Source organism: Carettochelys insculpta, chromosome 17, assembly GCF_033958435.1.
Source record: "Carettochelys insculpta isolate YL-2023 chromosome 17, ASM3395843v1, whole genome shotgun sequence".
Lineage (NCBI taxonomy): Eukaryota > Metazoa > Chordata > Testudines > Carettochelyidae > Carettochelys > Carettochelys insculpta.
The window spans coordinates 28,011,565-28,038,816 of record NC_134153.1 but is presented as its reverse complement, the minus strand read 5'-3'; the positions used below and the strand labels follow the sequence as shown (position 1 = coordinate 28,038,816).

The 27,252-nt window shown below is 42.3% G+C and overlaps 1 protein-coding gene across 1 annotated transcript in view; it reads right to left on the bottom strand.

Annotated features, from left to right (window-relative positions):
• The window catches only part of DHX35 (DEAH-box helicase 35), a 50,530-nt gene extending 26,861 nt beyond the window's left edge, over positions 1-23,669 (bottom strand). Inside the window, exons 1-11 of the mRNA XM_075011521.1 lie at positions 23,630-23,669; positions 20,621-20,754; positions 19,599-19,691; positions 15,363-15,440; positions 12,316-12,420; positions 10,080-10,141; positions 8,231-8,300; positions 7,585-7,644; positions 6,354-6,466; positions 2,528-2,624; positions 807-965 (exon numbers count right to left, since the gene is read on the bottom strand). Of these exons, the coding sequence (XP_074867622.1) occupies positions 807-965; positions 2,528-2,624; positions 6,354-6,466; positions 7,585-7,644; positions 8,231-8,300; positions 10,080-10,141; positions 12,316-12,420; positions 15,363-15,440; positions 19,599-19,691; positions 20,621-20,754; positions 23,630-23,669 (1,011 nt within the window). The remainder of the gene's footprint in view (positions 1-806; positions 966-2,527; positions 2,625-6,353; positions 6,467-7,584; positions 7,645-8,230; positions 8,301-10,079; positions 10,142-12,315; positions 12,421-15,362; positions 15,441-19,598; positions 19,692-20,620; positions 20,755-23,629) is intronic.
• Between the last annotated feature and the right edge of the window lie 3,583 nt (positions 23,670-27,252).

Genomic DNA, 27,252 nt, shown 5'->3' with positions numbered 1-27,252 from the left:
TTGAAGTGTGGTTTGTGGAGTCCTCCCTGCAGCAGGGGGTAAGGGCTTCTGCCAGACATGACTGTTGCCTGCTGAGAGTGGGGTTTAACATCCCCCCCCCGCAATATAGCTTGAGTCACGTGTCCCCTTCTTCCCCTCAGCAATTTATCCCTGCAACCCCCAGAATTAACTCTGTGGCAAGGCAGTGGCAAAGAGCTGGCAGCTGCAGGGAGAGGCTGTTGCTTTAGCTCCCTGGGGAGAGGCAGCAGCTCTCATTGCATCTCCCAGCTGTATGCCACTGCCTCTTCCCACAGCCACAGCTCCTAGCTTGCTGCCTCCTTCTGCTGCCATACAGTAAAAGATCTGGAGGCACCATGTCACTCAGCAAGGCCAACAAATGTTGGCAAAAGTCTGGGGAGGGATGGGGATAGGACTGGGGCTTAATCCCTGAATCCTGGCAGGTGCCTGCTGTGGAGCTGAAGTCCCAAGAGTCCCCTTTCTGGCAGGACATAAGCCCTTCACCCCCTACCCTGCCAATGAGTGGAGGCTCTGAGCCCCAGCAAGTACCCCCAGTCTCTCAAACTCCTGACAACTGTTGCATGCAGCTCAGAGGATCAGTAAGTTTGGCCACTTCTGCTCTATACTGACATTTTTCACTTCTCTTCTGAAAACTGATGGGCAATGTTAACTGAGGCAGAAAGACTGCCAAGGTCAAACCCAGAGACTGCTTCAATTTCAAGATGGGCGGGCAATAGCTACACAGCCAAGAAATCTGGAATCCTTCTGGATGACGGGCAATATAGCAGAACTGCATATGGCAGCCTTACCTTTCTGACACTGTGCGAAACCCTCTCAAATACTTTCATCTGCTCAGAGGAAGGCAGCCCAGCGTACATGGGAAGAACACGAAGATGTTTCTTCATCCCAGAGCGAGAAAGGACTCGAGCCTGTTCTATTAACATAGAAACTACAGTCTCCACCTCCTCCTAGAACCATATCAAACCAGAGGACAGACCAACAGAGATTTAGCCATAAGGTTGCACAACTCACTCCCAATTGCATAAGAAAATGGTACACACAGAAAGCTTGTCTCCAGTACCTTGTTACTAGATTGGGGACAACTTCCTATTGCCACTACCCCTTTTTGTTTCTTTTGTGCTTTGATCAGCAGTTAAATAGTTAACAATGCTGATGCCTGATCTGCCCTTAGCTGCAGGCTTCACACCTAACTGAGATTAACAGAATTTGACTCCAAAGCTCATCACGGAATAAATCATTTTTTAGTCTTTAAAGTGCTACATTTCTGATGTTTTGTTTCCTTCCAAAACCTTTTTTTCAGGCTGCCTGCAAGCCCAGGCAAACACTTCAATGGGCAACATTAAAAAAAAAAATTAGTAACAATAGGGTCTAGAAGAGAATGTTTCTGTTACACGAGTTTGGAATCTGGAGCACAAGATGTTGATCGCTACAAACAGCTTCAGTTTGTCAAACTCCCATGACCAAGCCAAACTTAACCACTAAATGGAAAAGCAAACAATTTCTAAAAAGAAATAAAATTAGAGGTAAATATATAACCCATTATACTTGGCTGGTTCCCTTTATTTACATAGTCAAGAAAAGAAATTGCACTAGACAAGGCAACAGGCTTCCTTCACCTGTAGCTAAGCCAGTTTGCATCACAGCAATACCTAGAAGATCCATGTGAGATCAGGGCCCTCTTGTTTCTAAGCACTATATAAACACATGGACAGGACTTGACCACAATTCAAAGTTCAGTTAGATTAAGTTAGGATATTAATTTAAATTGCAATGGCTACTCATGAGTAATTCCATTTGTAAACACCTATTCTGCTGTTCCTGAATAACTCCATGTGTAGATAAGACTCCATTAAGAGAAAGTTCCTGCCCCAAAGAACTCATATCTAAAGGAAATCCACACTAGCAAGATAGCAGTTGTTACTGCACAGTTTGTGGCTTTGCAATCATGTTGGTCCACAGCACCCATATAGGATAATAAAAAAACTTGCCTGAAGGGGGATTAAAATCTATCCAACAGCATGAATTAAAAAACAAGATGAAAAATATTTCTGTATCTGAAGTACTAGCTAGGTGGAAACATTACTTGTCAAGTCATTTTTAAGATATTTGACTTAACTAACACAATTTTATAAGTTTAAAACCTCAATAGCGCTTACAATTGCAGTATCTACTCATGAATGAGGATTTACAAGCATTTTAATAACTTGCTGTGTTAGATTACCATCTGTAAATTTTACATTATTTCATTGGGTAGCAACAATGAAAGTACACAGTAACATCAAAGGACATAACTCACTATCTCACCAAATGTTTAACTTCGAGAAAATCTATTTTACTTTGCAGGTAGGATTTTCAAAAGGGCTCAGTGTTGCCCTAACTCTCCTCCATTAATTTCTATCCCGCTGCCTTTAATGGAAGCAGAGCTATGCCAAAGATGAGTGCTTTGAAAATTGAAGAGTAGATCAAAGTGGAGACTTAAAGAAAAAAAGAGTATCTCTTTTATCTGTACCTGGCCAGTTAGAAATGCTAATATATCTCCATCACTCTCCGTCTGGTGAATTTTCATCACAGTTTCCACAGTTGATTTGATGTAATCTGGAACAGGACTGGGGGGAAAGAAAACAGGTGTTAAATACATGTATCAATACCATATTCTTTCTTTATCAGCAAGGAAGGAATGCACTTTGCACAGATATTACAAATCAGTCACATGCTCATGTAATTCTTTACATGCTTTCATGAAACTAACCAGTCAACCCTCAGGGCATCCTGAACCCCATATCCTCCTATTTGTTTCCTTCATCAGCTTTTACAAACGTATGATGCTTCTGACGGTAAAAGTATACAAAAAATAGCAACATTTTAAATATTTTGTTTTCTAGCAGATGACAGGTGACTGTAAATCTGTAGAACAATCAGGTGAAACTCTAGTGCAAATATTATGGGCTAAATGAGGGGATCAGCAACCCTTCCAAGGCAAGTATCAGAGGGGTAGCCGTGTTAGTCTGGATCTGTAGTAGCAACGAAGGGTCCTGTGGCACCTTATAGACTAACAGAAAAGTTTAGAGCATGAGCTTTAGTCACCAGCATCTGAAGAAGTGAGTTAACTCACGAAAGCTCATGCTCTAAACTTTTCTGTTAGTCTATAAGGTGCCACAGGACCCTTCGTTGCTACTTTCCAAGGCAGAGTGCCAAAATCTGACCTTTTGACCTCTACAGTCCAAGTGATACTTTTTAAAGTTGTGAACACTCCTACTTACAACAGATTTTAAATAAATACATTCAGACAGAGCTTTACCATTTAGGTGGTGGTTGGCAGCATTAGCTGGACTTTTCTTAATCTACAGATGTCATTGCTTTGAGAACACTCCTGGCTGCATGGGAAAAAAGGGCAGGGCTGAGCTCCAGCCTCACGTGCTACTGAAAATTAGCTCGAATGCCACTCTTGGCACCTGTCCCAGGGGTTGCTGACACCTGGAGTGAATTTTCCAACAAGGATGAAGCTCTTCACTGCAAATGCTCTTACAAAAGCTCCTAGTTGCCCAAGTGGTGTATGCAGGTTTTTAAATCTGGTCATAACCATTTCCATTTCCTAATATTCTACTGGTTTTATTTTATAGGACCTTTATAAAATTGGGATCTGGTCCCATTTGTATTCAGGAAGAGTGGCATTTTCCCACACAAAATGTGATAACATGTCAAGGCATGTTCGTACAAATGTGAGTTAGGGGGCTCAAAGAGAAACGTGTATAAATTAGCAGGCTTCTTTGAACATGTGATCGTAATGGACAGCTGTCTTAGTGACCACACTAATCTTGAGGGGATGCCAGGGTTTCCTCCAAACATCTTTTCTCTCCCAGAGGTGTATAACTCACAGTAAAATTTAAGCAGTATTAAGAGGCTAAATGCACTTCTTTCAAAGGAAACCAAGGGAAAATTAAACATCCAGACCTACAGCCTGTCTGTAACTGAGGATTCTCACTAGTAACCACAGGCTACACCACAATAATACTAATTCTGGAACTTTTCTTTGAAACAAGCCCCGTTGCCAACTTTGTCCACATAACTATTCTGGAAATACCATCAATGGACCTAACCACATTAATTACAGAATCATGGGCACATTCTCCTGTTCCTCAGCTAACATCATATATGCCATCATGTGCCAACAATGCCCACACACCATGTATATAGGATAGACTGCAAACCTCTTAGACAAAGAATAAATGGACATAGAACAAAACAAAGCAGCTGAAATGTAGCACATTAAAGATTAACAAAATGATTTATTCGGTGATGAGCTTTCATGGCACAGACCCCACTTCTTCAGATCAATTTCATTTCCAATATAGGCTCACATTTATAAGTACAGAGGACCAAAAAAAAAACTGCAATAAAAACTGACAAATCAAATAGGATTGAAGGGTGTGAGAGGTAGAGGGATGTTAATTGTCCTGTCTCGTCTAACATCCTTCCACCTCTGACACCCTTCCTTCAGTCCTATTTGATTTGCCAGTTTTTATTGCAATCATTTTGTTAGTCTTTAAAGTGCTACATTTCTGCTGTTATGTTTTGTTGGCATACAGACTAACAAGGCTACCTCTCTGTTCTATGTCTGTTGGACATAGAACAGACATCAAAAAACTCCAGATACACAAACTTGTCAGCCAGCTCTTTAATGGAGTGGGCCATTCCATTGAAGACCTGCGAGTTTGTGTTCTACTGGAAAGGGACTTTAACAACTGTCTACAGAGAGAATGCTCAAAACATTCATATTCAAATTTGACACATTAACACATGGTTTCAACAGGGACGGCAATTACCTGATCCATTAAAAAGACTTTTTACATACTTTGATGTTTTATCTAAGTCTTAACTTCCCAATCCCACAACTCCCCTCCTCCTCTCCTCCCGCACCATCCCTCTGCTCTTCTATTTGCCAATCTTGATAACAATTTTTGAACCTCTATGCTTTATATATGAGTCTGCTCTGGTAAGGCTATGATCTGAAGAAGTGGGTCTGTCTCACAAAAGCTCATCACCTAATAAATTATTTTGTTAGTTTTTAGGGTGCTACATTACTGCTTTTTTGTTTTGATAGAATTCAGACTAACACGGATATTTCTCGGTCACTGTTAACGACTTAGTTCTTAGAACTGCAAAAGAGAAGAACTCGTTGAACAAGCTATTAAAAGTACTAACTCTACTTAAAAAATACTACTATTAACTTGGTAATTGAAACCATGTACAGTAAATAAAAATCAAAAACTGTTTTTCAGACATGCTACTGAGCAGCACAGGAGAAGTCCGTCTGCAGCCGAAGGCGGTTGAGAGGAACTGGTCAGACTGGATCGTGCACATGACTAGATGCTTGCGAAGGACCTGTCATGCTCCTGTGCACGCATGATCCAAACAGGAACTGCTTTGTGAATCTCCAGTCTGTGGTGTGTGGCCAGCCCGACTCCTGATGGGGAGAACCCACAGGGACCACTCGAAGAAGAAACATCCAGACCTACCAGCCTTTCTGCAACTGACCCCATCATGGGGCTCAAGGTTGAGGATGGCCTATATTTGAATGGGAGATCTTTAGATAAACCCCAGATGTAGCACAAGTAGTGATGACGGTCCAGTGCCTCACCCTCAACATGGTGCACAAAGAAAGACCATGTTACCAAGATTTGAATGGTGATTCCTTCATTTCTAAGATGTTCTGCCCCTTGAAGTTTATCACTATTATTTTTTATTTTAAGCCTCTCCCAACAGCACCTGGAGCAAATAGCATCAGGATGAAAAAGACCTAACTTACTAATGCATGATGGACAAAGTACCTAACACAGCCATGTTTTTGCTCAGCAAAAGTGCAAACTGAGCACTAATGACTTGTCCATCCCATTCTGTGGAGGGAAGGGAGCAAGTTGCTTCAAGTTCACGTGTATCCCTTCTGTGAAAGAAAGGGAAATAACAATGAAATACCACTGAGCTTGTGCCCTCCAGGGAAGAAAAAGCATGAAGATGCCACTTAGTCCTCATAGGACATGTCTGAAGCCTGCTCCAGCTGGCCAGCACAGAAGGGGACAGAAGGCTCCCAAAGCCCTTCCCCACTGAAATCTGTCCTGATGCTCACGAAACAGGAGAAAAAACACATTCAACTACAAAATAATGTCAGTTTTATAATCTTAATGTGTTGGCACTGAAAGCATGTAGGAATACTTTAAAAGCATGACTGACATGCATTTGTAAACTGATTTCCCTCCTGAGAGCCACTCAGTCATTAACTAGGTAATCTTGAGGTGCTGGTGTAAGTCATCACTTAAAAGGATTAAACAGGAACAAACCTCTGTATGTAAAAGATGTCCACTGGAAACGTTCTCCCTTCCACGGTCAGGATCATACTGGTATCCTTACTGGAATCGTTCGTTTCATTTTGATTGAAGAAATCTCTAAATTTCTTGACAAAGCAAATAAATAAAAATATTTTGTTTGAAGTCAGTATTTGAATGAACTGAGGCAGATCCCAGAGAATTCTGAAGAATGCCAACTTAATGTCACTTGCACCTTTCATCTTTCCAAATCTGAAAATTTGTTATTTTAATAAAAGTTGGTGTGTTCATTTTTTAAAATTAAGTTTGGTGTTCTGGTGTCCTAATCCTATTTATGTTCAATGGGAGATGGGTATTTAAATCTTGAGACTCTTGGAAATCTCTGCCTGCAGCTTTTTTGTGTTATTGTTTTTACTCTTTTGTACATCTACAGCTGAACTAACAATTTAAACATGCAATCATGATAATCAAGCACACGCAAACCATGGATCTTTCTTTTTGAAAAATAGAGTTAAATTGTTTAAGAAAGGATTTGATTTATATTTTAAAGTGTTAATTATAAACTGATTAATTTAATACATTAAATTTCTTGGTTTTGTATCATTAACAAAACATAAGGGATTCAGTAACTATTGCAGTTAACTATATCACAAGGTTCCAAAACATACCCAGTAGTAAGAAAGCAAACATACCATGTATAAATTATAAGCATTTTAAATTAAGTTAGTGCCAAACGAATAACATATATTTTTTGTCATACATCAGTCTTATCTGCTAATTAACTACATTCTATAATTCTCATCGGGCTGTTGAATTACTAGTGAGAATTAGCAATATTCTTCTGTAGTAGAGCATTTAATACTCTTACATCCTTAATAATCAATAATTGTGTCAATTTGTCATCATCAATACAGGACATAAATCTCTTAGTTGTGTTAGCCAGAAAACGAGCTAAATTATGCAGAAGGACCAATTTCTCAAATAAAACAGCCATGTAGGAAAGGAACAGCCACAAATACATGATAGAAACTTCCAAAAGTCTTACAAAAAATTAGGTTATGTAACCAACAAAACTGAAAAGAAACAGAAACACAGCAATTTCCCTACATGCAAGTTCTTTTTGTCCATTATCATCACTCACACACACTTCCAGATAAACAGATGACGTAGATGGGATATCTTTTCCACTAAAAGTGAAACTTCCACTTGAGTTCACATAATTTTTAAAACGAAGTATAAGCTATACCTCTGCATCCAGAGTGGCTGATGCTACAATCACTCGAAGATCCCCTCGTTTCTTCTGAACCTGAAACAAACAGTAAAATTAATTGATAAAAGCCATTCACTTAGATATGATTAACAAATGTGAGATGTCCCTAAAACAATCTGACCATCATTAACTATTACTTAGAAATACTCAACAAGCCCCAAGACAATTGAACAAGTTAAATCTCATCCAGCAAGGACTGGGCAAGAGTCTTCTTTCAAACACTGGAATAGGCTAAATACGCCCTGTCCCAGAATGACCTTGGTAATCCTACTTGTCACGCCTGCAAAATCCAGCAAAAGTATCTCCAAGGATGCCAACCACTTCATACCAGATTCCTCAGAGGGAAGTACTATCAGCAGCTATGGAAAAACACTGTCCTCTACACCCATACGGCACAAAAGAAAAGAGGAATTATATATCATGGAAGCAACAGGGTGAGCCCTGACTGCCAAATGGAGAAAATAAAAGGCCATGTATAAAGAAAGAGTTAAGCCTAATGGAAGCATTATAAAAATTTCCTTATGAAGTTTTTCCCAGCAAGGTCACAAAGTGGTGCATCATGATTAAAAGATTAATGGTGCAAATAATTTAAAAAAAAAATAGGGGAGCTAGTGAGGAATACCTTTTTTAACAAACCAATGGCAATGTCTGTGTACAAGGTTCTTTCATGGGCTTCATCCAGCATGAGGACACTGTTAATCAAAGCAGAAAAAGTCTCAACCATCACATCCAACTGACTTTGGAACCAAGACACCCTGCGCCTCAAAAGCTCTACACGTTCAGAGAAGTGCTTGGAATTTTAGGCATGTTACTCATTAAAGTCAATAAGGCTACATCTACACTACATTCCCCTTATGAAAGGGGAATGCAAATGAGGGAGATCGAAAATTCAAATGAAGTGCTGTTTTACAACTCTTGCACTTCATTTGCATAATCTCTTGTGATCATGTTTTCAGAAGAGACTTTTTCTAAAGCAAAAAAACCTATGTAAAGGGGGTTCTTCCAAAAATGAACCCTGTTTTTGAAAGATCCCTTCTTCCTATTTTCTTTCAGGAAGAAGGGTTCTTTTAAAAACAGGGTTTATTTTCGAAGTACCCCCATCTACATGCCTGTTTTTGCTTCCAAAAAAGCATCTTCCAAAAACGTGATCTGTGCGAGATTATACAAATGAAGGGAAAGATTTGTAAGTCAGTGCTTCATTTGAAATTTGGATCTCCCTCATTTGCATTCCCCTTTTGAGAGAGGAATGTAGTGTAGGTATAAGCCTGTATATTAGTAATCAAAATCCTCTTTAAAACAGAGGGAAGTGGAGCAAATTACCAATGACAATCCTTTAATATACTAACCATAACACTGGGCATTACAAATAGGGAAAGGCAAGATTCTCTTGCCTAATTGTAAACCTTCTTCCAATGTTGGGTTTGAAAGTTCAGTCAGAGATTACTATTCAGATTCTACTTAAATGAGACTGGAGAGAAAAGGAGCAGAGACAGAGAAAAGGAACAAAGAGGGAGGGGAATAAAGATTGAAAAAGTGGAATGACATGGAGAGAAAAAGAACAAAAGAGGAGAAATAGAGCATGTGCAGTATATTATGCATCTAAGATTTTGAAAGAGGTGCAAGAGGGAATTTCTTTAATCCTTGACAAACAAATAGTATTTCATGGAGCTAAGAATTTTGTCTGTTTTTGGGGAAAATCTTGAAGGGAAATCCTGAAGACTAAATGGTTTGCAACTTTAGCAAATGCAAACAAGGGAGAGAAATTAACAAAACTGCAAACTCCATGAAATTCATTTATCCCTTAAGCCATTGGATCCAAAGATACTTTTTACCTACACTATCCAAATTTATTTTCCATAAGAGACAAGGTATGCTGCTTTTCCAAGTTTTTACTTTTATTGATCCTGCAGAGCCAGCACAGCTATAAAAGCATGAGATGTATTCTATTTTTGCTTGTGCATAATAAACCATTAACTGAATTTTGATTGAAAGCTGCTGTTACTGACACACAGGCTGCAACAAGCCCAGCTTGGCTTTCAGACCACATCTGCATGGATGGCAGTAAGGAAAAATAATTATCTGAGCTGAAAGAAACTTTAAAATAAAATAAAAGGAAAACTTACACTGAATTTTTCCACTGAATTTTACCAACTCACAAACATTTTCAAGCATACCCTCATTTTAAGGAAGGTGTTTCCCATTGCTAGTATAAACCTCATTTTCCAAGGGGCTTATAACTTGACTGTGCTTAAATGTCTCTGGACTGAAACAGAATGTTCATGTTATCAGTCTGAATGTAAATAATTTTCTATAATTCCTAACAAGGCCAATATTCAAATTCCAAGATGAGATTCCGTTATTGGGAGATTTACTAAGTGCCTTTAAGTCTGCAAAAGTTCAGACATTTGCCACATGTCTGCTAGTTGTCAGAATGCATTAGAAAGGATCAGCTTCATTGAACATGTCCTTACCTGTATCTTGTTAATAAGGGGTCAGCCATCATCTCCCTCACCAGCATACCATCAGTCAAAAACTAAAATTAAACACCAAGAAAAATGAGTCATCTATAATCTACCTTACAGAACAAGTGCAGATGGATGGGATATTTATACTACCTGCTTGTAAGAAATTAAAATGTATTCTGGATTACAAAATGCATTTTTTACTGTATTTATATTGCCTTTGACTCACTTTCTATGTGCCTTTCACTCTCTACAGTGTCAGCTACAGACATGTGCTTCTGAACGCTAGTACTGAAAAATAAGAGCCACAAGTAAGGAATGCTAAATCAATGCAAGTAAAAGCAGACTGAGTTTCTTAAACAAATTGGTGTTTAATTTTTTAACAGATGAAATTAGATCTGGTGCAAAAACATGGACTGACAGGACTAGAGACAGCAGATCCTTGTTCTAGCCTGCCATTATGCCTTAACCTGCTTTAAGGGAAGCCCCATGTAGAATCTCTAAGGAAATTGTTTTAGAAGTGTCAGCTAGCTCAGAACAGACTACGGATTCTGTTTTGTGATATCATCTTTTTCCTTTTATAAGCTAATAAAACCATCCCCTTCTCTCAAAAAACCTCTGCACAGCCAGCAGATAACAATGATTTCTAACTTCTCAGAACTTAGAAGCCAATCCCTTTCAGCAACGAAGGGTCCTGTGGCACCTTATAGACTAACAGAAAAGTTTAGAGCATGAGCTTTCGTGAGTTAACTCACTTCTTCAGATGCTGGTCTGAAGAATCCCTTTCAGTTTACTCACTTTCACCAGCAGCATTTTGCCTCTCAGCCATGAGACATAATGCTGCTGTCGAAATCTGTCGACAAAAAAGCTGTGTGGATGCTCTGGGGGGCCTTCTCTCGACCCACAGGGCATCCAGAACAATAGGCATCCCTGTCTGCTGTGCTTCTGGGTGCCTGGTTTGCCGAGAGAGCAGCTGTGCAGTCTGGCCGCTCTGTTGACAGCACAGAGTGCTCTTCCCGTTGGCTTTTGTGTGTGGCTACAGTCTGTCGAAAGACATTGTGTCAGGAAATCTCTTCTGACAGTGACTTCTGTTGAAAGATTGCTGTAGTGGAATGATAGTCTGCTATTTATTCCACAAAAAACCAGGCAAACTCTCTTCTCTGCATATTATAAATAATTTCAATGTTCCCCATTATGGTAACTGAAGAAAGCTGTGAGGAGGGATACTAGAAAGCATGGACCACACAAAGTCACCTTCAACTAGTTTGTTCACTCTCTTAATCTAATTTTATCTATAAAAGGTGTCTAGGACACCCTAGGTTCAATTCATTGCAGCCTTGCCTTTCCACTTCACTGATGTCTTGGGTTACACTAGTACTGGAGAAGTATCTGATCAGACCCATCTAGAAAATTTGTTTTGGGTTTAGAGTGGTGGTGGCTGGTATTTGCAGAATAGAACATAATCTTCTATTCCAGGGGTCAGCAACCTTTCTTAGGCAGAGTGGCGAAATTTGACCTTTTGACCTCTGTGTATGGTCCAAGTGCCAGTGATACTTTTTAAAATTACTAATAGTTCTACTTACAACAGATGTATCAATACATAAATAAAGATGCAGAGCTTTACCGTGTAGGTCGTGGTTGGTAGCATTAGCTGGCTTTTTGTTAATCCCCAGGCAGCATGGCTTTGAGCAAGCTCCCACCTGCATGAGGGAGGAAGGGCGGGGCTCAGTTCCCACCTCCCATGGTAATGAAAATTGGCTCGTGTGCCACTCTTGGCACCCGTGCCAGAGGTTGCTGACCCCTATTCTATTCATTGCATTGAGATTTAAACACATGCAAACACACAAAAAGAGGTAGAATCAAGAATGTTAAATATGCTGGCATTAACAATGGGCAACAAATCCAAAATTAAGACTGGAAATTCACATTATGTGACTTTTTTCCTCCTTCCAATAAAGTGAACCACCATTCCAGAAATTGGGATTATAGCAGAGTGCTATAACCACTTCCTTATTAAACTTTTAAAATACTGAAGACAGTGTGACTGGCAGAGTCCTGGAAGCCTGTACACTTTATTACTCTGTACAAGTCACCATTCTGTGCCTCAGTTTCCCGATAAGTAAAATGGGTTTAGCACCATTTACCCCACTCATTGGGTGTTATAAAGATTAATTAATATTCACAAATGTGTTTTGAGAGCTTCGGCTAACCATTTCAGTGTATTGGCATTCTGCTTAAGTTTCACCTTAATTCTTGTAGCCTGTGGGTCTGTGCAGTCATCAAATCGAATAGAATATCCAACTTCATGACCCAGCACTGCGCCCCTTTCTTCAGCCACTCGGCCTGCAACCTAAGAGAAGAGAAGTCTTAAATGTGACAGAGACAGTACAATGCAACTGATTTACAACAGAGTTCCTTTTCATAACCTTGCTTGGAAGCGAGGGGGCAGAAAACATGGAGTGTGAAACATGAACTTGAATTGTACTCTGTATAGCAATGTGTCCTGAACAAACATTCTGTAGTTACTTTAAAAAACTTTAGGATTAATTAAATTTAAAAAGATGTTTGCTTTTCTAAAATAAATTATTAGAACACCAGATGAAAAAAACAGGATATGTAATTTACTTGTAGATAACAGTGAAACCCACAACAATCAGGTCAGTTTCACACTGCTTTTGCTTCAGAAAGCTATGGAGCTACTCTCTGTGATGGGACACTTCAAACAGAAACATGGGAAAGAGACTGCACCTCAAAGCAGACAGAAAGCTGATGGAAGGACAGAATAACAAACGCCCTTTGCCAAAGCCTGGACACTTTGAACTACCTTGCAGCAGACAGCGTACAGAAGAGGTTCTATTAGATTATCTTAGTTTGGATAACATGGCGCTGTTAGTGGGCAGAAAGGGGAGTCAGAAATTTAAGGTTTGATTACCAGACCTATGCACTTTAATAGCTTCACTGCTAACCAAAACAATCTTTCTCCAGTAATCCTGAGCAGATTGCTCTTTTGATCCACTTTGCAGTCTAGATGCAATCTGTCAACAGAAGTAGTAACTTTTGTCTACAGACCGCTCTAGTGTAGACATAGTCACAGAGAACAGGCAGAAATAATTCAAACTAACCCTCTACTGTTTTGCCAATGTCACACAACTGGGAGAACCACTAGGGAGGGGAAAAGGTAGCTCTGTCTTCATGGCCTTTCCAATAGTTGGCCACTCTTCTGAAACTGGATAAACTAGTTTTGAAACTTTTGTGATAGTGACACACAGGAACTGAACCAACTAAATATTTCTGATGGGTTGCTACATGACTTGCAGATGGTACTATAAGACACCGTCAGCCTGGGACAGTTTTGAACCAATACCCCCAGGGATGAAAGCTCAGATCTTGATTAATTAGATCCTGTTCTATATTAATGGATTTCTGAACATGGAAATCTGCTGTCCAAAGCCTATTTTTAATGAAAAACTAAACAATGTGTATTTTAATCTCATTAATTTGGTCAAAACTATATTGTTTTTAACAGTTGTTTGGATTACACTCTTTAAATCATTTTAACAGGCTCCACATGTACATTTGGCTCTTCCCTTTCCATAAAATGCATCTCATAATGGCCCATTTTCTCTATTATTCTCTTCCATAAATTCCTTCATGAACCCATTACTTCAGATGGGATCTTCTCAGTTTCCTTCCTCCCTCAAACTGAACATTCAAGCAGACAACCAGGGCTGACAACATAATGCTAATTCAAACAGATGTCCCAAAGTTTCTAAATTATTTCCCCTTTACAGCTCTGCATCTTTGTTTTTCTCCTCAGGCAATGTTCATCCTCTAGTGTGGAGAGCAGATGAACAGTCTGCTTTCAAAAACAATTTCAGTTAGTCAAAGTAATAAATAATGCCAGCCATGCCTTCCAGTCCCTTCAAATGCCCAGGTAGTTGGGAGAAATTTCAAGGGTGTTCCTTCATTGAGACCTCACTATGGCAATACATTTGACTATATTCAAGCAATCTCAGCTTTTGAGCTTTAGAAGGAAAGGGGATAAAGCAGAGGCATGAATTAGAACACAGACTATAACATAACAAATCTTTACAATACACAAAGTATATCGGGTACAGAAGTACACAGTCAGTTAGGCATAGTATAAGGGGGTTGGGAGAGAAGAGATGTAGGTAAGTAGTTCTCTGAAGTACTATTCTCAGGTCACTGCTGGAAGCAGGATGCTGGACTAGACAGATAAATGATCTGATCCAGTATGACAAGGTAACAGTAATCCACAAAGCATTTCTTTTTCTAAGACACGTAGAGTTTGACAGGCAGCGCACACAATGTGATGTAAAGAAATTAGGACAGGGTATAGAATAGCACAGAGATCTGTGTATTAAATGGTCAGAAGCTGCAAAACACAGCTGAACAAAACAGTTGTGGCTGAAAAAAGAATTCTGTCCTCTGTAGCATTCTCAACATCCGGTAGCAGTTAACAGAGGAACAAGGAACACATCAGAAGAAGAGCAAAATTCACTGGAAATGATCATGGAAGCATTATTAAAGGCAGAAAGAGTCCATATTGAGTAATGGGGACCTTGCTACAGGAAAGATATTGAATGAAATAAAACAGAAAAGACCAACAAAAGCAAAATGTGTTATGAGATGTTGTGAAAATTGGGTTTATAGTCATCAGAAAAAAGGACCTCAAGAAGGGAACATGTCTGAGGAATACACAATTCTATGTGGTATAATTCTACATGGTATAAAAAATGCTACAAAGGGCAACCAGTTCAACAAAGAATGAAAGAATCTAAGAAAGACAAGTTACTAAGAGATCAAAAAGGCTAACTACATTAGGAACCATTAGGAAAGGCACAGAGACTATTATAATGCTATTATACAAACCCACAGCACAGCCACATCTTGAATACTCTTTCTGGTCACCCCATCTCAGAAAGATATAGTGAAACAGGAAAAAGTAGAGAAAGGCAACACAAAACATTACCTCACACAACATTTCTCTCTACTAGTTTACTGATGCAGACAAATGGAAACCAATATTCAATTATATAACCTGACACAAACTGACTCTACACATCTATTGAAGGAAATCACTAGTAAATTAACCTGAACACATATGTGGCCATTGCAAAAATGTTATGTGGCAGGACTTGATCTGATACTGTACAATTTTTACTGAATTCAGAACTTTTGAACATTCCGCTTAAGGAAATTCACAAGAAGGATCATTTAAACTTGCAGGTATAATAGAAGTAATTTTTGCAGCAAGAGAAAGGAACTCACTGAAACAGCGGCAACCCTGCGAGGCTGCGTCACTCCCACTACTCTCCCTTCGGCTGTCCAGCCAGCTTCTGCTAGATACTAAAACAAACATTGAAGATACGAAATTAATTAGTCATACATAACACAATCTAGCCAGCAGTTAAAACAGGGTACACTCATCCCTCACTATACAAGCACAACTGGTTCCCAACTTTCTGCTGGTAGGCAAAAACTCATAAGAGGGATACTAAATTGCTATTACAATACACGTAAAAGTCTCTAATTGGTTCCTAAGGGCTCCTAACTCAGGGAAGGAGTGGCAGCAGGTGGCGCTGCTTTTGAAAGGTAAGTGAACCTTGGGTTGGGAAGGGTTAAAGGCTGGGGGCAGCTTGGGGACATGAGCAGGAGGGAGGCTTAAATTCTGGTGGGGGGTTCAGGCTGTGGGGGGGTCCAGGCAGTAAGGAGGGGGTCTGGCTGCTGCAGTTTAGGGCCACAGGGCTGAGGGTCTGGCAGAGGGGTCTGTCTGGGGGGCCAGTTAGGCTGCCATGGTATGGGGCTGCAGGGCCAGTAGTGGGGTCTGTCCACTGGGCTGGTTAAGCTGCTGCAGTACAGGGCCGTGGGGCTGTGGACTGGTTAGACTGCCGTGATACGGGGCCTGCGGCGGTGGGGTCTGTCCAAGGGGCTGGTTAGGCTGCCGCAGTACAGGGCCGCGGGGCTGGCAGGAGGGTCTAGCCATGGGGCCAGTTAGGCTGCCATGGTACTGGGCTGCAGGGCCAGTCTGGTTGCAGGGCCTCGGGGCCAGTTAGGTTGCCATGGTTTGGAGCTGTGGGGCTGGCAGGGGGGGGTCAGGCTGTGGGGCCGCGGGGGGTCTGGCTGCAGTGAGTTGGGGCTGCAGGGGCTGGCGGGGGGGGGGGGGGGGGTCAGACTACCGGGGGTTGCAGCCGTGGGGAGGGGTTACACTTGAATTAGTGGGGGGAGTTCCCTTATTGAGTGAGCTAGGAGAGGTATACGTGTCCCTCGTTTAAGCAGGTACTCGTAAATAAAGTACTCTTTTAACAAGGGATGAGTGTACTGGATAGCAGAGCTTCTAAGATTTATCCTTGATTCTGATATTGATGCTCTGTGCCATCACAGGTAAAACAAAGATTTTATGCACTAGTTGACCCCCTCTATAAGACAGGTATACTACTACTACCCCTTCCTCATTAGCATTTAGAAAACATTTTAAGATATTCAGATGAGAGGAGTATCAGAGAGGTAGCTGTGTTAGTCTGTATCTTCGAGAACAGTAAGAAGACCAGTGGCACCTTATAGACTAACAGATATTCCGGAGCGTAAGCTTTCGTGTATCTGATGAAGCGGGTCTTTGCCCACGAAAGCTTATGCTCCAAAACAGACGAGAGGAGATTCACCCTGTACAGTATTTCTTACTGATTTCTCTCCTGCCCCTCTTATTTAGTAGTTCCGTCTCAGGAAAAATGTTTGAATAGGTAGTCATGCTGAAGAGGTTAATATACATCAGTATTTTTGTAGTTATGTGTAGTCTGGCAAGAACAGCTAATTTTATGTCCTGAGTAAATCTTAATTTTTTTTATTACCTGTCACGCAAACATAGTTACTAAGTTTCTGCAACCATTGTACTTCAAGGTGTGTGGCATATATCTATTCCACATTAGGCATGCATGGGCCTTGAGCACAGCTGCTGGAAATTTTTCCCTCAGTAGTACCCATTGGGTCAGCTCTAGTACACTCTGGTGCTACGCACTCATGATGCAAGTGTAAAGGGACTAGCTGACCCTGCACTCCACCTCCTGTGTCTCATCAAAAGTTTTGTTTAGAGCCTCCCAAGTATTCAGGTGGGGTGGGTACAGATGGTAAGGCACATGGGCACTGCCTCGTTCAGGAAGGAGGAGGAAGGCTGTATATGCAGGAGGCCCTCCTCTTTTACTTCTGTAATGAGTGGGTTCTGCAAGTCTATGTCCTATGGATTGATACTGGGATCAGTACTGGTGTCCAGGTCAGGTGCTGTGCAAAGGGATGGAGGAGCCCTTCTCTCCAAGGCCACTGAATATGAGCATGTTGTACGTGACCCTGACAACGGTGAAAACAACAAAAGTTCCAAAATGATCATTGCATCAACTTAGGCCAGTGCCCCACTGGACCAAGCACTTGGAAGTACCCCTGCACCTGAGTCTACCACGGCATAGGTCTGAGCAGGGGTTATCATTAGCGACCCGTTGGCTGAGTAAATGACCCTACTTTTGACTCGGATGATAAGCCTTCCTCGAGGGACCATAGTGATGTGTTACTGACTAATGCTTGGATGGGGAAGCCTGTATTGAGGATACCAGGGACAGTTATTTGGTACTAAGGGGCCCAGTAGCAAGCGGCAACCTGAGATGATGTGCTTCCTTCTGCCCATCCTCACTGCCAAGGCTAGCTCTTGCACTGCCAGTGTTGGTGATACCACCAGTGCCAGCAAGTATCTATCTATGAATATCTTCAGGGTGATGAGACCCACAATCACACCAGAGCCTTGGTGTCTCTCAGACTGCACTCTGTTGCACTACACATGGTTCTCATTCTTCTGAGTCAGGGAACGCTCCCTCTTGGACGGCTGCTTTTTAAATTTTTTTCTCAGCACCACTGACGGGGAATAGTACCAAGAGTCCCATACGGCAGGAGGAGCACTCGGCACTGACACTGGAATACTCAGTGCTGAGTCCGATAGGCTTGGCTCCAAAAACAGTCTGAATTCCTCTTCAATCAGTGGGTACTTCAGTCTGGTCTCTAAGTTCTTCTTCATACAAGGCTTGAACTCCTGGCAGATATGACAACAATCCGGACATAAGCCTCACCAAAGTGCTGTAAGCAACTGGATTGCAGGTCACTCATAGGCATAGGCTTACGACAGGAGGTGCAGTGCTTGAAGCCTGGTGATGGAGGCATGATTTGGCACAAGAGGCAGATGAAAATCTGCTAAAAGCAAAAAGCTCCAAACAGCACAATGTACAAAAGCTACCTACCATCCAAACAAAAAACAAATAAGCTGTGAAAAAAGAAATAGGAAACATGGTGAAAAATGAAGACTGCTTAGTACAGCTGCCATAGCATGAAGAGCAGGTCCAGAAAATGTCACAAGTGGTAAGAAAGAGCTGAGGGGTGCATGGGGTTAGTAGGCGTCCTTCAGTCTGCACAGACTATGGATCGCGCCCTTTAAAGTTTCAATTTAAGACTTCATTTACAGCGTCTATTATGACTATAAAGACCCACACGAGAGTGACAGTCCTTGCTGCATCTCTTGCAGATGTAGTGGGTGTCTGGCAAGTCCTTATTGTGCTTTCTGTGCGCTCGCTTCTCCTCTGCTAGCTGTCTGATCTTCAACTCGCCCTTCTGAAGGCCCTTGTGTAAGCCCTCCCTCCATCTGCCGCAGTCGTCTGCTAGTTTTTCCCAGTTGTCCAGCTCGATGTCTACCTCTCTGAGGTCTCTCTTGCAGACATCTTTGTAACGCAACTGGGGGCGTCCCGGGGGGTCTTTTGCCAGAGGCTAGCTCACCATACCAACGTCTTTATGAATGCACCATGAGCACACAGCACCAGCAAGTTGTAGAAATGACCTGACAGATACCACTGGGGAAAAATTTCCAGACACTGTGCACCAAGTTTGCACATATCTAATGCAGAATAGACATGTGCTAGTGCTCAGGGAAGATCAATATTTTTGATGGAATACAAAAAGGTACCATACAAATATGCAATATGTTTCTCCCACCAGGGTTTCAATTTTCTGGCCAGTATGCAAACAAAATAAAAATGGTCAGTCTTTGAGCAGAAAATTATAAAGATCCTGAATGAATTTTTTTTCTTTTCTTTTTAAAAAAGAACAGTGTACAAATGGTGGTGAATTTAAAAGAACTCTGAAGGAGTAACACATTTAAGAAAAGCTGGCATTCTTGTTGAGCAGGAGCGTTTTGCAGGGGGAATGGTGGACACAAGTGTGATTCCTGAATATAGTTCTTAGTTACATAGGTAACTAAGTGATGTGGCATGAGGATTTTATACTGTAGCAATCTGTTGGCTGATAGAAAGCTCGCATTTTGTCTCTTCCTTGTTCATACCTTAGTGGATTACAATACCAGCTTCCCAAAAGCAACGACCTGGCCCCATAAGGCCTCTGCACTACTGCCAAAAGTTGGCTGTCATCCTACATAAGATCTCACAGAAAAATATGATTTTGCCAAGTTACATGCACACTCACTTGTGGAATCTGAGTAGTTTTCCCACATCCTGTTTCTCCAACAATCACCAGTGTCTGATAGTTTTCCACTAGATATAGGATGTGGTTTCTAAGCTGGAAGGGAGGAACATATTCAAGTTAGGAAAACAACTCTGTATAGCAGAATTTTCAGTATATTTCTGTGAAGAGTAACGCACATATACTCACACCCATTAAAAGATATGAATTGTATTTAGAGCTTGATATCAGAGAGCTAAACAAGTTGTTAAAATCCATCTATGCAGTGTATAACATACAATCATCATTGTCAATAACCATGGGCTCAATTCCCGTTGGTTCCTGATGCCTCTCGCACCACTTCCTTCCATCTTTCCCTGTCCAGTGTGTAGTGGCTTAGTTTCTGTAGACTAGCTCTGCACCAATCTACTACATCATCTATCCATTCTCCGTGGGGTCTGCCTCTCCTATTCAAACCATCCATTATGCTGAATACCAAGGTCTTGATTTTTGACTCGTCGTTCATTCTGCAAATATGCCCAAATAGTTGTAAATTCTGTTTTATAACCTTCTGCAGCAGGTTCTCTTTTGTCTGATCTTTCTATATAATTCCTCATTGGTGACCTTCTGCATCCATCCTATTCTCAGAATCTTTCTATAACAATTCCTTTTGAATGCCAATATTCTTCTTTTCGAATCTTTCATTATCACCCATGTCTCACATCCATACAACATGTTTTCAAGATGCTCAGCTTCATTCTTAAGCTAATTGCTTTGCTTTTCCAGATCTTATCCATCGCCTTCAAACTCACTATTGCTAACATATAATACTTGAACATAAATCCACATAAAGACTGTAATAAAACAGCAGATACACTTTTGCCAACATCTAACACAAATACTAAATTTAATCACATAAAAGAATGCTGACTTCCATTACATAAGCATCACTTTGCACCGCAAAAATAAAGAGAGAGGATCAAAACCAATCTATAAAAGAAACACAGCCTGAGTGAGATTAAGCATTTGACAAAGTCCTTTCATACCTTAAACACTGGCAACTTTTGTCTCTGTTGTTCAATAGAAAGAGCTGCATAAGGATTATAGATGACAGCAATACCAGTACTTTCAGAAGCACTCTGCCTCTCTTCTGAGATACTGACACCAGGACCTTCTGTGCCTACATGACATAAGAAAATTTTAATAGGAGGATCACAGAAATAACTCATACAATTGACTTCTTTAGGAAAAGGAACTCTTTCTCCCGTCTAACATTTATCGTTAAGCATCTCTAACATACTAAACAGAAACATATTATTCAGGTAATGCTCAACAAAGAGGAACTTGTCCCAAATTAAAAAATAAATATCCATTTAAAGTCTGCTCACATGGCAGGGTATCTCTTTGTTTTCAAATGAAAATTCAAAAAACTTCCATGAAACATTTATTTCATGAGAAATGTACACTGTCCTTAACTTTTGGCCCCTCTCTTTTTCATTTTCTTCCTATTTAAAGAGAGTTTTTGACATACTGTATTTCTCACTATTTTTCCTATAAATTCCTCTATTCATTTAAAACCAGGAATGACCAGTAAGAATCAATATCAACACACAATGCTAGAATAAATGACCAAACAGAGCCTTTTTGCTCGACAGGAATTCTAAGATGTTCTTTTAACCCTATTTATGTATGAGCCATGGCTCTCATTAAATGAAATTTGGGCCAAATAGGGCCTGTGGGCTGGACTCAGCCTGCCATACCTTCAGATGTGGCCCACTAATGTCCCACAACCCAGTCAGACCCTGGGGCAGGCTCCTTGCCTGCCACACCGCCACATGCCACTCAAAGTATCCATCTGCTGGAGCCATGTGTGTCTCTGCACAGTGTGTACCTGATGGGAAGGGGAGGTCTGCATGCTGCCTCCCCCTCACCACAATTTTGCAGCTCTTATTGACCAGAAAGCTTCCTGAGCCATGCTTGCAAATGCATACAGCACATAAGTTCCTGCCCCCAAAGGGGTACCTGCTGCAGACAGACAACACTTCAGCACATGGACACTTTGTGTGGTGTATAGGAGAGCAGCAGGCAGGAAACCTACCTGAGGGACTCTCTGGGATGCAGGTTGGGAGCCAACAAGAGTAAGTGGTTCCTGGTTAGTGTCTGTACCTGGTACCCTCCTCCCTGCCCCGATCATACCCTTTCTGGTCACAGCTCCCTCAGAGCCTGCTCCTCCTCGTGCACCCCAATCTCCTGCTTCACAGCACAATCCCCTCCTTCACTCAAACTCCCACCCAGACCTCACAACCTCCTCCCGCTCCCCAATCCTCTATCCTGAGCTCCCTTCTGCACCCAACCTCTATCCGAGACCGCCCACTTCTTTCATTAACATAAAAGAGTGCAGGCCTTGCCCATTTACCAAATTTTAGAGTTGTCCCCCAGCAAAAATTATTGCCCACTTCTGCCTAAATAGAGCTCATAATAACTCTCTCTCTTTCTCTCTCTCTCTCTCTCTCTCTCTGTGTGGCGGGGGTGGATTTTCCTCATTAAAGTAATGCATCTTTTTCTATTCCGCTGAGTTCCTCCTCATTTTGTAGGATCTATGTTGTACACAATTCGCCATGTCCACAGAAAGATTTAAACTATATTTGCTCAATTCCACTTTCGAATAGACAGGTCCCATCCACATGCAACAAGCTGATTACATTTTGAAATTAACAAAGGCCCGTTTAAAGAAGGACTGAAAATAGTTCAAATAAGAATTTAGTCCCCGATTTAGATATGGCTTTAAACGTCAGCATCATGACATTTGGATGACAACTGAAAGATAGGGAATATTTCCTGTGATCACCCATATGTTTTGTTACAGAAATTTTATTCTCACACAATTAAAGCAAATACAAATAAACATCATGACACGTGATTATATCTTACTACACGTTCAAATGAAAAACAAACAACTAACGGCATTCATGACTCATTAAGTAAATTAACCTTGCAGGTAGAATAGCTTTGCATTCCTGGACATGTCATTTATTTGATTTAAATAAATACTAATTCAACTTGCCGAGGCTCATCCACTGGGAGAGAGACCCCCCTCATTTTAGATTAATTTTACAGCAATGTATACATTCTTCACTGTTAATATTCAGTACAAGGCCTGAATCTTCTCATGAGTTTATACAATGATCAGGCCACAGGGTATTTGGATCACACAAGAGACTTCAGTATAGCCCAGGAAACTGACTACTTGAATTAAAAATGTTTCTGCCTCTATCTCTACTATTAATCAGTCTAAATTCCGGCTCTTCCATGAGTTGATTCTTGCTTTGGACAAGTACATCACTAGAGCCTCTGCGAGGCAGCAAATTGCTTTCAGATATTGACAAAATATGGAGGTCCAGTACAAGTTAATACAAGTCTTTCGGGAAGAGTTGTGCATGTCTCAGTTAGATTTGCTCCGTTTTGCTTATATCATGCAACAGTTAAGATTGGGAGCCCCTTGCTTACCAGATAATTAATTCTGTTTCATTTTAGAAGCGTTGGTGAATTTAGTGCTGGTGAAGATGCCTGCTTGAAACCCCTAAAGACTCAACAGTCTATTTATCCGCGGTGGAGTTTGAAGCCACAGAGCAAGAGCACAGGTTCGTCCCTCATCCGGCCAGCCCTGCCAAGGTGCCTTTCCTCAGAGCCCTGGGCCCAACAGCACACCTCTACTGACCGGGACCGGGCAGCCCCAGGGAGGACGGCAGCTCAGACGATGCGGGCGCCCACACTGAAACCTACCAGGTCAAGGGGAACCGAAATGGCAGCCCCTCCCGCGCCGGGACCCTGAGGGCGGGACGCAGACGGGGTGATCGCAGTCCCTAGTCACGGCGGTGGGGTGGGGACATCTCCGCCTGCCCACCCCGGAGGCGGCAGGAGGGATGGGACATGGGGAGACGCCTGCCGGGCAGAGCGCCACGGCCCGGGCGAAGGGAAGCAAAGGGAAGCAGCACAGCCAGTCCCTATCCCCGGCCGTTGCTCCCTCCCCCACCCCAGACCGGCTCGCCCCTCACCCGGTTTCCAAAACTTCACCGGTCCCACGGGCGCCGCCATCTTGGGGTGAAAGGTCAAAAGGGAAGCAGCGCCCCCGCCCACAGGCTCTGTGTGTGTCACGTGTCACCCTAAGTGATTGGCCGGCCGTTGCCACGGCGACTGTCTGTCTGGCGGGCTGGGGTTTCGCCCTTCCCAGGCAGCGGACCTCTCGGGCCGGAGGGGGCCCATCGCTCTCCGGGCAGCGACGGCCTCCCCAAAGGAGGCGCCCAGAGGCTAGGACGATGGGCGCCAGGGGAGGATCCTAACCAGAAGGTCCGTCCCCTCGGGGTGATTGGCAGGGGAGACCCCGAGGGGCTGCGTGCCTGGAGCTGTACTAGGGAGACATGGGTAGGGCGACCATCTCTGTCGGTCCCAAACACGGGGGAGGGGCGGCTCCTCCAAGCCCCGGCAGCAGGGAAGGAGGCGGCAGCTACTGGCCCTCCCCCAGAGACCCGGGGAAGCTCCCAAGCTCCTGTGCAGCTGCTGGTGGAAAAGGTCGTGGGGGGACCCAAATAAGGGACAATGAATCCCATTTAAAAAATAAGCTGGAATGCCTTTCTGGCGTCCCAAATACGGGACCGTCCTTCCGAATGCGGGACAGCTGGTCACCTTGCACATGGGAGGACTTGGATGGGTGAATGGGGTAAGTGGTGATTTCCCCACACACTTAACAGAGAGGCAGATACTGGTAGCAGTAATAGGTGACATCTGCAACTGGGCGAAGTCAAGAAAATCCGGCTTGAAAATACGTGCAAGCAGCTACACTCGGGCCAGGTGCACCCAGAGCCAAATTAGCGATTGGCTGTAACTGCAACAGACACAGAGGTGTGAATTTATTGTTGCACTGTAGGGGTGCCAGATGTCCCACAATGTCTGGGACAGTTCCAAATTTCCTTGACAAGTCACATCTCCCTCATTCCTGCTGGACATTTTTGCATAAATGGGGGCTGCAGGACTTGGGGAAATTACATCCTGCAGCGGGGGCAGCTGGCAGGAGTCAGGCCCTAACGAGATCCCATCTGCAGAGTCCCTTGCTCCCAGCCAGGGTCCCTTGCTCCCAGGTTTCCAGCTCCCAGCCAGGGAGCCTGTGGAGTCCCTCTACCCACTCAGCTGGGGACCCTCCGGCTGGGGCTGCCAGCCAGGGCTCCATGCCCCACCCACCTTCCAGATGCAGGGCCCTGGGGTCCCTCTGCTCTTCCCAGTTTTTGGAATTCTTTGGTGAGACAGGCAACCACACTGGGGATCCCACAGCGAGGGCTGCCTGTCCCATGTAAGTTTTCCAAAAATCTGGCAATCCTAATTAACTGGCATGTGTTATTCTAACAGCAAAGTTTTAGAGGAGTGGCCATGTTAGTCTGTTTCTGCAAAAATAACCAGGTATCGTGTGGCCCTTTAAAAGATTAACCAATTTATACCCCAAAAGCTTATGCCCAAATAAATTTGTTTTAGTCTTTAAGGTGCCTCATTGTTTTGACAAAGTATTATTTCATCACCTACAATTGGTTAAGAATATACTAAGAGCATATTAACTGGTTCATAGCTTAGACTGGGTAATAATTAAACCATAAAGTGTTTTAACATGTGCTGCAAAGAGCTGCAGAAGACACATAAAAGAGCCAACTTGCAGCATGTGAGCCTCAGTTTGAGTAACCATGTTAGAGTTTGATTGACAGGAATTCACATGATAAATTTTGATGTTTGATATTGACTACTTGTGTAATGGCTAGGATTAACTTTTTGCATTTCAGTGCCTACTGCTACTAACTAATTGTCTGACTGACCCTTCCACCTCCATTAGTTTCCCATAACTGAAAATTATTAGAGAGGTAGCCGTGTTAAGTCTGTATCTTCGAAAACAACAAGAAGTCCTGGGGCACCTTATAGACTAACAGATATTTTGGAGCATAAGCTTTTGTGGGCAAAGACCCACTTCATCAGATGCATGAGTGGGATGGGGTGTGGTTTCAGAGGGGTGTTTAAAGAGAGGAGTCCCAGTAAAAGGGAGGGCCAGAGCTGACAAGGTCTATTCACCCTGACTGAATAAACCTTGTCAGCTCTGGCCCTCCCTTTTACTGGGCCCACACTCTTTAAATACCCCTCTGAAACCAAGCCCCTCCCCCCACTCATGCATCTGGTGAAGCGGGTCTTTGCCCACAAAAGCCTATGCTCCAAAATATCTGTTAGTCTGTAAGGTGCCACAGGACTTCTTGTTGTTTTCGAACATAACTGAAAATGTAAAACAATAAAAGAAAAAAAAACTTTAAAGTGAACACCGACAGCCATTTCTCTATCTCTCTCAATCAGTTTCTTTCAAGTCTTTTAACAGATGTAGGGCATTGAGGACAATCCTTTATGCAGAGACCCCAAGATAAAACATGTCCCATGCTGCCAGGTTGCAAGTGCTGAACCCCTAAGTATTGTGGGGTTTAAAAAATTGTTACATTTTAAACAGTTGCTGTGCTCTAGATTCTGTTTATGTGCTTACTGGTTTCTCAGATCTAGGTTAGATCTGCACTGGAAAGTTTTGCTTGCACATCTATATCAGGCATCAGGTGTGATCTCTGACCCACATAACTGTTCCAGCAATAGCACCAAGGGTAGACAGCTATTCTGGCAAAACAGTGCTTCTCACAGTAAACAGTACTTTATTTCAGAGGCAAGGGATGTAATAAACTATCCAGGCAAAAATGGCTACAAATCAATATATACTGAGCCCACAATTGGATGCTTTAAAGGTCTACTTAACGGTAGAGCTAGATCAGCAAATCAACCTAGTTCAGGTACAGTTTATACAATTCTTTTGCCAGCATAACTTAAATGAAGACAGTCTGTTCTGGTCTGGCTATGGTCTGAAGAAGTGGGTCTGTCCCACGAAAGCTCACCTAATAAACTCTTTTGCTAGTCTTTAAAGTGCTACTTGACTGCTTTTTGTTTTAAACGAAGACAAAGCTACACCAGCAAAGGAACATTTTTGCCCACATAACTGTGCCAACATTGGGGCTTTTGCTAGTATTGTTGTCGGTTAGCGCTGTGTTTGTTTTCACATGCCAAACCAACAGTAATGCTAGTAAGATTTTCTGGCAATAGACCAGATCCAAGTGTAGCTCTGATTATAGTCTAGATTAGACACAGCTAATGTGTTTTTATACCAGTGTATCTACACTGCCCCACCCAGCTATTGCTGACACTTTTCAGTATAGCTTGTACGGATTCCTGTATAGCCCTGGCCTGAGCCTTTAGGATGCACCTGGATTTTTTTGAGATATCCTCTACAACGAGGAAGACTAGAGACATTCATTAGGAAAAAGAAGCAATCTCAGATTCACAGCTAAAAATTTGTTCCTAGGAGATAATGCTTTAAGAAAAATACATCATTAGAGGGCTGCACACTTTGTTACTTCCCTAGGCTGAGCATTTTGCACGTAGCAGAGGGTCCTTGCATTTCTCTCTTCCCAGACACAAATTCCGTTTTTCTCCCTGCCCTCCTCCTCCTCTGTTTTAGGTGCTCTCTTCCCCTTCCCTTCCCTTCCCTCAGTCCTGCCCTCCAAGCCAGGGTCTATGTCTGTCTGTCTGCCTGTCCTTTCCCCATTCTTCCTCCCACACC